This window comes from Terrapene carolina, unplaced genomic scaffold, assembly GCF_002925995.2.
Source record: "Terrapene carolina triunguis isolate 2854851 unplaced genomic scaffold, T_m_triunguis-2.0 Scaffold141, whole genome shotgun sequence".
Taxonomy (NCBI): Eukaryota; Metazoa; Chordata; order Testudines; family Emydidae; genus Terrapene; species Terrapene triunguis.
Window position 1 is genome coordinate 10,852,889 of NW_020664492.1, and position 12,654 is coordinate 10,865,542.

The window sequence follows — 12,654 nt, forward strand, 5'->3', positions numbered from 1 at the left end:
GAGCTTAATATACAATGCAGCTACATCCTGGCTCAACCTCCTCCCATCCAATCTGGAAAGCCTGAACCACTCAGAGTTTTTCCCGTGAGCTCCCAAGCTGGAAGGAACATTTCACAGTGTCACATTGCCGTACTTTATATTACTTCTGCCTATATTACATGGATTCTCTATTTCTTAGTTCCCTGATGGACAACAGAATGGGAGGAGCAAAGGGCCTTAAAATAAGAGTATCTGGAGCTTGAGAGGTTAAAAAACAAAAGAAAAATCCAGAATTCAACTTTGTTTTCACTCTGCCCCCTTGTGCACCCACATTATGGGTGAAGGTCTCTGTGGTTCCCGAGTGCCATTCCCTAACCAGCCTCATTCATACTGGTCAATTTTTCAGTCTTTGGGTGAATGTGAAGTCTGCATGGCTTTGGAGGAAGTGAAGTTAAAGAAATTTAAATGCTTAAGCCATTTTGTATTGTACAAATATAACGTTTATTCTACAGTGAGGATTTCCCCATAAATATGTTGTGTACAATGTATTTGTAATAGTACTAAATGCATCGAGAATATACATTATATAAATTATGAATTGAAACTGTCCAGGTTTGACTCATGATTTAGCACCCAATCATGCAGTCTTTACTCAGTAAAAACTCCCACTGTAATATGTAAGATAATATATCCCAGGATTCATGTCTTATGTATCCTCTATTTACTTGTTTTACTATAGGTCTTACAAGATAATAAACAACTGCAGAGGTGAAACAATGAAAAAATAAATGCGTTGATTTTTGTGGCTTCTGGATAGAGTCACTGATTCTTTTCTGGGCTGCAAATGGCTGAAATTATTTAATAATTTCCTTAGCTACAATGAATTGTTAGATGCTTATGCAATTAAACGCCAATCTACTCACCACAGGCATTTGATCAAAGGAGCGAATAGAAGACAATCTATCTGTAATAGAAGACAATCTATCTGTAAATAAGCAAAATATGTGATACCTTGATATTTTTCTCTAGTATTCATAAAATTATATATTAATATATCTATGAATGCACATTTCTACCTGTTGGATTTCCACAAATATGTTCCATCTTTTCTTGAAGAAGACCAGTTTGCCTTTCTAGTTGTCTGTTCAATTCTACTTGTGTCTCATACCTGGTTTTCCATTCATTACCTCAAAAGAAACACAAAGTTACTATATTTATTTCCAAAATTTAATTCATACCACTAGAATTAGAAATTGCCTTTTTCAGAATGACTCCACCTCCTTTTGGAGCCTGGCACCCCACATTTGTGTAACCAAGAAAGTGTCCATTTACAAACAAGGGAACTTGAAAAAGATACTAGGTGAAATACTGGCCCCCTGGAAGTCAATGGGAGTTTTGCAATTTACTTCTGTGGGTGCGTCTACACTGCAATGTAGAGTCAGCTGACCCGTGTCCAGGAACCCCTGGGCTTGAGCATCTACATTGTATTTTAACCCTAAATTAAGAATTTCATGACCTGTGCTGGACCGTAAGGCTCTGGCGTCCACACTGCAGTCAGTGGGCAGACCCGAGTCACAGTAACCATATCCCAGAACCCCTAGCTCGCCCCCTGCCCTCTGAAATGAGACCCGCTCTAGCTCTAGAAACGTGGTGCACTGTGGGAAAACTTTACTGCCTGCTCTGCACATTACCAGGAAGCAGCTCACTCTGCAAAAGGCTTGATCGGTTTGCTCTCCATTACAAACCCAGGGGAAGCTCCCTGATAGTATGTCTGCAGATCAGCAATCAGAACAGAATGGGTTAACACTGACCTGAGCTGCTGCCGTTTCCCAGGGGAAGGGGTGTTTCTGTTTTCAACAGAGTAGATTGCAAATTGTTGGGATAGAGAGGACTAAAGAAGTTGTCCCATGGAATTGTGGGATACTCCGGATGACTCTGGGGACCTGAGTCAAATGGGGCTGTGGCTACACTGCAAAGCAATAAGACTCGGACCCTGGGTCCCAGCTTGACTTTAACTTGGACCTGATAGCCCTGCAGGGTCCTGGAACCTTGGGTCTACGCTCTTGGTTAGCGCAATTGCAGTGTAGACACAAAGGGGTGGGGACAAACACGGTCTTACACTGCAGTGTAGACATACCCAGTGAGGTCAGGATTTCATCCAGTAACTGAAACTTATGTTTTTTTATATTTTTCATTCATGATATGTGAAATAATACAAAATACATGGCTAATGTACTTTTGTAGTCTTTATTACATCTTCAAGATTCATAGATTCCAAGGCCAAAAGGGACCATTGTGATCATCTAGTCCAGCGGTTCTCAAACTTTAGCAACCAGAGGATCCCCATTTTGATTTAAAATTTTTCGGGGACTCCCAAGCCCCCCTGCTCAGCCCCGGGCCCCACCCCCAATCCACCCCTTCCCCCAAGGCCCCACCCTCTCCCCACCTTTTCCCTTCCTTCGCTAACTCCATCCCCCCTCCCTCCATCGCTCACTCTCCCCCACCCTCACTCACTTTCACCAGGCTGAGGCAGGGGGTTGGGGTGCAGGAGGGGGTGAGGGGTTCAGGCTGTGGGAGGGAGTTTGGGTGCAGGAGGGGGTGTGGGCTCTGGGAGGGAGTTTGGATGCAGTAGGGGGTGAGGGCTCTGGGAGGGATTTTGGGTGTGGGGTGTGGGCTCTGGACTGTGGCAGGGTATTGGGGTACGGGAGGGGGTGAGGGGTGCAGAATCTGGCCAGCTGACGCTTACCTCAGGCGGCTCCCAAAAGCGACTGCCACATCTCTCTGGCAGCGGCTCTTGGGTGGGGGGGCCAGCGAGTCTCCGGGCGCTGCCCCTGCCTGCAGACACTGCCCCCATAGCTCCCAATGGCCACAGTTCCTGGCCAATGGGAGCTGCGGAGTCGGCACTCGGAGTGGGAGGAGTGCGTGGAAACCCCCCTGCCTCCCTCAGGGGCCGCAGGGACGTGCCAACCACTCTTGGGAACGGTGCAGAGCAAGGGCAGGTAGGGAGCCTGCCTTAGCCCCGCTGCACTGCCGGACTTTTACCACCTAAAATCTCCCGGTTTGGCTTCAGTAGCCTCCTGGAAATAGAGGAAGGGGGAGGAGTTGAGGGAGGGTGGGGGAGGAGTTGATCAGTGGGGCCCACGGACCCCCTGGAATACCTTTGGGGTCCCCCTGGAATACCTTTGGGGTCCCCCTGGAATACCTTTGGGGTCCCCCAAGGGTCCGTGGACCCCAGTTTGAGAAACACTGATCTAGTCTGACCTCCTGTATAGCACAGGCCATAGAATTTCCCCAAAATAATTCCTAGAACATCTTTTAGAAAAAAAATCTAGCCTTGATTTCAAAATTGTCTGCGATAGTGAATCCACCATGACCATTGGTAAATTGTTCCAGTGGTTAATTACTCTCATTGTTAAAATGTATGTCTGTACATACTATAAAAGCAGTTCCTGGCTGGGGAGGGCTGGAGAGCAAGCAAGTTGGAACATGACTGCAGAGCTGCAGAGAACTCCCTTGCATGGCCAGTGACACTAGATTCCTGCAGGCAAAAGGTGCAGAGAAGGCTGTGGTCCTGGAGAGGAAGAGCAGAGAGCCCTGGCCAGGGTCAGGAGGATGACAAATCCCCTGGCTACAGGAAAGGCCACCACGCTGCTGAATGCTTCCTGCCCAGAAACGGAGCCATTCAGCAGCAGGGTGGCCTCCTCTGAGGCCAGGGACGACAAAGTCTCCTCTCCTGCTCCTTGCAGTCTTGGCCAGGGGTCTCCGCTTTGCTGGACCAGAACCAGTCTCCTTGAAACCTTGTGCCTGCAGGGATTGGGTGTCACTGGCCCCATGGCGTGCAGGGAGCCCTCTGCTGTCACAGCCCCACTCCCATTACAGTGGAGCTGCAGAGAGCTCCCTGCACAACCGCTGGGCCAGTGACACTGATCCCTGCAGGCACAAGATGTGGAGAAGGCTGCAGTACTGGTATGGCAAAGCAGAGATCCCCGGCACTCCCAGGTGGTGAGTGCAGAGCCATTCAGCAAACAGTAGCCACCCCTGCAGCGGGGAGCTTTTCCTCTCCTCCTCCATGCAGCCCTAGCAGGAGTCTCTGCTCGCCCCTGCCAGGGCCACAGCCCCCTCTCACCCCCAGCATACAGGGACCAGGTGTCACTGCCTTGAGGCAGCACAGGGAGCTCTCTACAGCTGTGCTGTCAGGGACCCACTCACTCACTCCAGTCAGTGTGTCAGCTGAAATCCACATTTACTGACAGTTTTCGATTAAAATCGAATCCTGCCGAGATTAATTATTATTCACTTACCTTCATCCTCAACACTGCTAAGTCTTTTTTCAAGTTCTGTTATCGTGTTTCTCAATTCAAATATTGAGAGTTCAAGCATTTCCCTGTGATAGAGAAGTTAATTAAATGGTTATATAATTAATCTTCTTACTAACAACAAAATCTAACTTTTTAACTAATTTTATGTACAGATGAAGTGTCCTTGTGCTTATATTCCATTATCTACACTGGAGAGATTGAGGCCAGAAGGGACCATCGGACCGCCTGCACATAGGCTACTAAACCCTACTCAGTTGCCCTGTAGTAAATCCAGTAACTGGATTAGACTAAAATATTACAGCCTTCAGAAGACTAAACTACTGTGTGCCATAGGCAGGGAATAGGAGGGACTGAGGTGCACGAATGCCTGAGGCCCCTGCAATGGCAGGGAAAGGATTTGGTGAGACATACGTAGATGATCGTAGCAAGTGAGCTAGACTCATGCTGCAGAGAAAGGTGAAAAACAAAAACAAAAACCCCCAAACCAAACCAAAAATCCCGAGGTCCCTGCCAATCTAACTTGGGAGGGGAATTCCTTTCCAATCCCCAAAATGGTGATCAGTATGACTCTGAACATGTAAGCAAGATCCGCTAGCCATGCATCTCAAAGAGAATTCTCTGTACCACCTCAGAGCACCAGTGCACTTTGTCCAATGTCCCATCATTACAATATTTTTCTCTAGAATTGCTACAGTGCTTTAGAAAGATAGAGGCATTTCTGAAATTTTGTGATTGGAGACATTTTCATAAGAAGATAACATATACTATCTTTAGATATCAATATTTGTCTGGCAAGACATCCTGCGTTAAGCTAATGAACTAATGATTATCTTAGTTCTTGATACATACAAGTACACCTGAGAAAAATGCTATTGGAAATTTTGATCTTAGTTTAACTCAGAACTCACTGCTTAGAGACTAATAATCATTCTTCTAGATACTTTTCGGCCACATATTATGACAATGACTTAGATTTCATTCTTCAGAAACTAATTGTCAAAGTATATAATAACTAGCCGCTAAACCCAGGGTTTGAAATAGTATATAGTATATAGCTAGGGCCCTACCAAATTTACAGTCCATTTTGGTCAATTTCACGGTCATAGGATTTTAAAAATAGTAAATTTGATGATTTCAGCTATTTAAATCTGAAATTTCACGGTGTTGTAATTGTAGGGGTCCTAACCCAAAAAGGAGTTGTGTGTGTGGGGGGGGTGTCGCAAGGTTAATGTACGGGGGGGTTGTATTGTAGGGGGTAGGGGGTATGGTACTACTACCCTTACTTCTGCGCTGCTACTGGCGGCGGTGCTGCCTTCAGAGGTGGACAGCTGGAGAGCAGCGACTGTTGGCCAGGAGCCCAGCTCTGAAGGCAGAGCCGCTGCCAGCAGCAGCGCAGAAGTAAGGATGGCAGGGTATGGTATTGCCACCCTTACTTCTGTGCTGCTGCTTGCAGAGATAGGCCCTTAGTCCGCAGCTGCCACTCTCCAGCCACCCAGCTCTGAAGACAGCAGCGCAGAAGTAAGGGTGGAATAATATGGCATTGCCACCCTTACTTCTGCACTTCTGCTGGCGGGGTGCTGTCTTCAAAGCTGGGTGTCCGGCCAATAGTCGCTACTCTCCAGCCACTGAGCTCTGAAGGCAGTGCAGAAGTAAGGGTGGCAATACCCCCTAAAATAACCTTGTGACCCCCCCCGCAGCTCCCTTTTGGGCAGGACCCCCAATTTGAGAAATGCTGCTCTCCCCCGTGAAATCTGTATAGTATAGGATAAAAGCACACAAAGGACCAGATTTCATGGGGGAGACCAGATTTCATGGTCCATGAGGCATTTTTCATGGCCGTGAATTTGGTAGGGCCCTATATATAACAAATAGAAAATTTCCCCTAGAAATATAGGAGCTAAGTCACTATTATTTTCATTACTTAAACTTTAATTTGAAAAAAAAAAGTTTAGAGCTTTAGAGTGTGAAATGTCTTCAAAATATACAAACTGTCAATTGTATTGGAAATTTAAGCTTTGATTAAATCAAGCATTTATGAGCCATTTGACAGTGGAAGGAGCCACTGAGAACTGACATCATTTTTGCATTTCCACCCATTCAGGTATCTAGTCAGTGTTAGTGAGATATGCTTTCCATGATGCTTTAATACCAAGTTAAATGGACAAAATGGTTAATATTGCAGCAGAAAGCCTAAATATTAAACTCCACAATTACCTTTCTGATAATTATTTATTATAGACACTCCCCCACTTACGGAAGCACTCCGTTCCGGAACGCCTTGCGTAACTCAAATTTTGCATAAGTCGGAAACGTATACCCGACAATTACGCAAAAAACCCCACAACAAACAAAAAACCCTCCTATGTCTAGCTTACGGAACTTTTTCCGTAAGTGCGGATTTGTGTAAGACGGGATTGCGTAACCTGGGGGGCGTCTGTATTTAAAATCATATATTCCTCTATATAAATCTTGGCACTTTAGAAACACAGCTTAAGACACATTCCCCATTCAGTTTACAATCTAAGGTCCTGATCATTAAGAACATAAAAACGGCCATAGTGGGTCAGAACAAAGGTCCATCTAGCCCAGTATCCTGTCTTCCAACAGTGGCCAATGCCAGGTGTCCCCAGAGGGAATGAACAGAACAGGTAATCATCAAATGATCCATTCAGTGTCGCCCAATCCCAGCTTCTGGCAAACAGTAGCTAGGGACACCATCCCGGCCCATCCTGGCTAATAGCCATTGATGGACCTATTCTCCATGAACTTATCTAATTCTTTTTTGAACCCTGTTATAGTCTTGGCCTTCACATCATCCTCTGGCAAGGAGTTCTACAGGTTGACTGTGCATTGTGTGAAAAAATACTTCCTTTTGTTTTAAACTTGCTGCCTATTAATTTCATTTGGTGACCCCTAGTTCTTGTGTTCTGAAAAGGAGTAAATAACACTTCCTTATCTACTTTCTCTACACCAGTCATAATTTTATAGACCTCTATCATATCTGCTCTTATTTGTCTCTTTTCCAAGCTGAAAAGTCCCAGTCTTATTAATCTCTCCTCATATTGAAGCCATTCCATACCCCTAATAATTTTTATTGCCCTTTTATGAACCTTTTCCAATTCCAATATATCTTTTTTGAGATGTGGCGACCACAGCTGTGTGCAGTATTCAAGATGCGGGTGTAACATGGATTTATATAGAGGCAACATGATATTTTCTGTCTTACTGGCCTGTAATTGCCGAGGTCACCTCTGGAGTCCTTTTTTAAAAATTGGTGTCACATTAGCTCCAGTCATTTGGTACAGAAACTGATTTAAATGATACATTACAAACTAGTTAGTAGTTCTGCAATTTCACATTTGAGTTCCTTCAGAACTCTTGGGTGAATACCATCCGGTCCTGGTGACTTATTACTGTTTATCAATTATTCCAAAAACCTCCTCTAATGACACCTCAATCTGCGACTGTTCCTCAGATTTGTCACCTAATAAGAATGGCTCAGATTTGGGAATTTCCCTCACATCCTCAGCCATGAAGACCAAAGCAAAGAATTCATTTAGTTTCTCTGCAATGGCCTTATCATCCTTGAGTGTTCCTTTAGCATCTCGATTGTCCAGTGGCCCCACTGGCTGTTTAGCAGGCTTCCTGTTTCTGATGTACTTAAAAAAAATTGCTATTACTTTTTGAGTCTTTGGCTAGCTGTTCTTCAAATTCTTTTTTTGGCCTTCCTAATTATATTTTTACACTTCATTTGCCAGAGTTTATGCTTCTTTCTATTTTCCTCACTAGGATTTAACTTCCACTTTTTAAAAGGGTGCCTTTTTGTCTCTCACTGCTTTTTACTTTGTTGTTTAGCCACGGTGGCACTTTTTTGGTTCTCTTACTATGTTTTTTAATTTGGGGTATACATTTAAGTTGAGCCTCTATTATGGTGTCTTTAAAAAGTTTCTATGCAGCTAGCAGGGATTTCACTTTTGGCACCGTACCTTTTAATTTCTGTTTAACTAACTTCCTCATTTTTGTGTAGTTCCCCTTTTTGAAATTAAATGCTACAGTGCTGGGCCGCTGTGGTGTTTTCCCCGCCACAGGGATGTTAAATTTAATTATATTATGGCCACTATTATCAAACGGTCCAGCTATATTCACCTCTTGGATCAGATCCTGAGCTCCACTGAGGACTAAATCAAGAACTGCCTCTCCTCTTGTGGGTTCCAAGGCTAGCTGCTCCAAGAAGCAGTCATTTGAGGTGTCAAGAAACTTTATCTCTGCATCCCGTCCTGAGGTGATATGTACTCAAGTCAATATGGGGATAGTTGAAATCCCCCATTATTATTGAGTTTTTTATTTTTATAGCCACTCTAATCAAACTGAGCATTTCACAGTCACTATCACCATACTGGTCAGGTGGTCGGTAATATATCCCTACTGCTATATTCTTATTATTAGAGCATGGAATTATTATCCTTAGCGATTCTATGATACAGTTTGGTTCATTTAAGATTTTTACTTCATTTGATTCTATAATTTCTTTCACATTTAGTGCCACTCCTCCTACCAGCATGACCTGTTCTGTCCTTCCGATATATTTTGTACCCTGGTAGTACTGTGTCCCATTGATTATTCTCATTCCACCAAGTTTCTGCAATGCTTATTACATCAATATCCTCATTTAATACGAGGCACTCTAGTTCACACATCTTATTATGTAGTATTTGTGTACAAGCACTTTAAAAACTTGTCACTATTTATCTGTCTGCCATTACATGATGTAATTGAATGGGACTCTTTTTTATTTGACTGTTTCTCATCAGATCCTACCCATATTTTATCACCTTCCATCCTCTCCTCCTTATTAGGACACAGAGAATCTCCATAAATAAAGATTTATAAAGATTAAATCCTCCCCTAAGAGATGTCTCTGTCCAAAACACGTACTCCTCTGTACCTGTCGGCTTTCCCCCAGTCCTTAGTTTAAAAACTGCTCTATGACCTTTTTAATTTTAAGTGCCAGCAATCTGGTTCCATTTTGGTTTAGGTGGAGCCCATCCTTCTTGTATAGGCTCCCCCTTTCACAAAAGTTTCCCCAGTTCCTAATAAATCTAAACCCCTCTTCCCTACCCTACACCATCATCTAATCCACACATTGAGACCTTGCAGTTCTGCCTGTCTAACTGGCCCTGCGTGTGAAACTGGAAGCATTTCAGAGAATGCTACCATGGAGTCCTGGACTTCAGTCTCTTACCTAGCAGCCTAAATTTGGCCTCGAGGACCTTTCTCCTATCCTTCCCTATGTCACTGTACATGTACCACGACCACCAGCTCCTCCCTAGCACTACACATAAGTCTATCTAGATATCTTGAGAGAGCTGCAACCTTTGCACCAGGCAGGCAAGTCACCATGCGGTTCTGCCGGTCATCGTAAACCCAATTATGTATGTTTCTAATGATCGAATCCCTCATAACTATTACCTGTCTCTTCCTAATAACTGGAGTTCCCTCTCCCGGAGAGGTATCCTCAGTGCGAGAGGATACCACAACTTTATCTGGAAGGAAGGTCCCAACTATGGTATCGTTTTCCTCTGCTCCAGTTGGATATTCTCCTTCCCTGAGACTTTCATCCTCCTCAATAGCACAGAGGCTGTCAGCCACTCTGGTCTCCAAAGCCCGTACATGGTTTCTGAGGGACAGGAGCTCCTTGCACCGAATGCATATATACGCCACCTGCCCATAGGGCAGGTAATAATACATGCTACATTGGGTGCAATAAACTGGATAGCCCCCATTCTGTTGCTGGACTTCTGCCTGCATTCTCTTTTTACTCTTGCAGCTCGTTCCTTTGTTGATGTTTTGTTTTTATCAGGGGGTGTTTTTGGCTTTAAATTTAAAGAATGTTGAGTGTATCTAGCCCCACCTCAAACTCCCCCTCAAAACTCCAGTGTTAGCTGCTCCTGTTCGCTACCTCCTCTGATCACTTCGGAGCGCACTTTTTAAAGCCCTGGTCTTCATGAGTATCTCTGTCCCCTAGTTAAGGGTTAAGGGATCAAAGCCTCATTAAGAAGCTCTCAGCCTTGCCTAGCAGGCCATTAGGCTCAGTACACAGTCCCCCAAACAGACTGAGCCATGCAGGTGGACTCTTAAATTTGCAAAGACACCACCAGTTTGTGCAGACATGATTGCAGGACTGGAGCCTAAAGTGAACAAAAACACTGGATTAACAGGAATGTAAGGTAAGGAAAAAGGATTACAGATGAGAAAAAGAGAGAAAGGGCTACTGGAAAAGTGAGGTTTAAGGAGAGGAAGAGAATGAGGGATGTGGGTGAACAAGAAAATGGCAACTGTTCCAAGTATAGGATACAACATGGCAGAATACGTGAAGCCCAGAGTGGGAGAAAAAAGAGGACTCAAGCAGTATCTCCAGGACTACCATACTGCTGGTACCAGAAATGACATCAGTTTTCAGTAAAATGACAGCATCTAAACAGCCAAATCAATGATCAGAGAAGCAGGAAGGCAAACAGGGGATGGGAAGCTGACATATCAGGGAAGAGATAGGGAAGGAACCAATTGTGGGGAAGCTGGGGCCTGCAAATGTCAAGGGTTTCAAAGGAAGCCCTCAGTCCAAGACGAGGTTGGGCCAGATAACCCAAGGAGGCTGGAAGTCACCAGGGGGAAGGGGAGAGAAGTCCTAATTTACTCCTTGCTCCAGTCACTCTTTGTCCCCATCCACTTCAGATTTGGGAGGAGGGGCACAGGGGCAGGAGGGTAACAAAACAGTTGCTGGTTTGAACAGAAGACACCAACAGGAAGGGAGAAAGTCAGAGAGTTAGCATACTGCAAGGAAAGCATGAGGAGGATGGAGAGAGTTGAGATAAATGCATGAGAGGGCAGGGTTAGAGGCAAGAAGATCATGAGAGTATCCGGCGACTGCTGCTCCCACCCCAAAAGAAGGAGCCAGTGGGTTTCAGAGATATTTTACTCCTGGGGGAATTCTGCACCAAAAAAATTAAAAGTTATGCACACAATATTTTAAAATTCTGCAAAATTCTGCATATTTTATTTGTCAACATAACACAATATGATCATGCCAGTTTCAATTATTTTGATAATTTATTTCAAAATATTGTCAGCAAGTATGTCCATAACAATACAGACAAAAAAAAATTCAGGATATTTTTTTTTTTTTTTTTTTGGCAAATAGATTCCTTACTAGGCATATTAATATAGAACTCTGAGTAATTCATTTAAACTACAACTCAGAAACGTATTTCCCACATCCCTCCGAAGCGGTGCAAAGGCTTGGGGGAGTCAGGGGTAACAGAGGAGCTGAGGGAGAGGGAAGGAACCTGGGAGTGAACCTGGAGGGTTGTTGGTGTGGGTGGGAGAAGTATGGAACAGTTTCTTTTGGAGGGAGTTGGCGAGCTTCCTCCATACAGACCCTGACTGACACCTAACCTCTACCATTCAATCAGGCGCATCTGCCCCTAGCCCTGTGTGTCCCTGCACCCCCCATCCCCATGTGTCCCAGAGCTCCCCTCCCATTCAGACACTGGCTCAATGTTGTCACCCCACTAACTCCTGAGCCCATGCCCCAGTCTGTCCCCCCCATTAGCCCTTCTGAACCCCCGTCTGTGACCACCCCCCATCCCCACAGCCCTGTGTGCCCCACTGTGCCTCCTAACCTGGCTCCACTGGCAGGCTGGCTGCTCTGACTAAAGCAGCCTGCTGCGAGTGCCGGTCAGCGGGCTGTTCTGGCGCCACAGCCACCTCTGGTGGGTGAAAGGCAGAACTGCAGCACTTCTTCCACAGAATGTATTTTCTGCAGAAAAAATAATTCTGCATCCAACAAGAAGTGTGCATGTGTGCAGTGGCACACAATTCCCCCAGGAGTAACATTTGCTGACAGCAGAAGGATGGTGAGACTCAGGAATCTGGGGTTCCATTCCAGACTCTGGATCGGAGTGTGTTCTAGTGGGCACAGAGTTGTCTGCCCATTTTCCTCAAGCTTGACCCTTTCTGCCTCAGGCCCTTCAATGTGTCCTAGTCCTGTCACTTCCTCACCCCTGGCTTCTTGTCCCACTTGCCTCACCTAGGCAGTCCAGTCTCCACTCCTCAGGCTTCTCATCCCCCTTTTAGTCTCTTTGCCCAGCAAATTTTAATTTCACATCTCCAGACTTCCCATCCCAGTCCCAGCTTCCTCGCCCACTATTCCCAATTCCACTCCTCCCACTCTCTTTGCCCAGAGAGTCCCAGTCTGCCTCCTAAAGCCTCATTCAGTCTCAGTCTCCTCCAACCTAGTGACTCCCAAGTCCTCCCCCATTTCCCTTCCTAGCTCCCAGTTTCATTTGACAGCCAGTTC

At 45.1% G+C, this 12,654-nt stretch overlaps 1 protein-coding gene across 1 annotated transcript in view; it reads right to left on the reverse strand.

Moving 5' to 3' along the window:
* LOC112121124 (coiled-coil domain-containing protein 169-like) overlaps positions 1-12,654 on the reverse strand; it is a 42,585-nt gene that overhangs the window by 28,912 nt on the left and 1,019 nt on the right. Inside the window, exons 2-4 of the mRNA XM_024220219.3 lie at positions 4,281-4,363; positions 1,056-1,166; positions 903-943 (exon numbers count right to left, since the gene is read on the reverse strand). Of these exons, the coding sequence (XP_024075987.2) occupies positions 903-943; positions 1,056-1,166; positions 4,281-4,363 (235 nt within the window). The remainder of the gene's footprint in view (positions 1-902; positions 944-1,055; positions 1,167-4,280; positions 4,364-12,654) is intronic.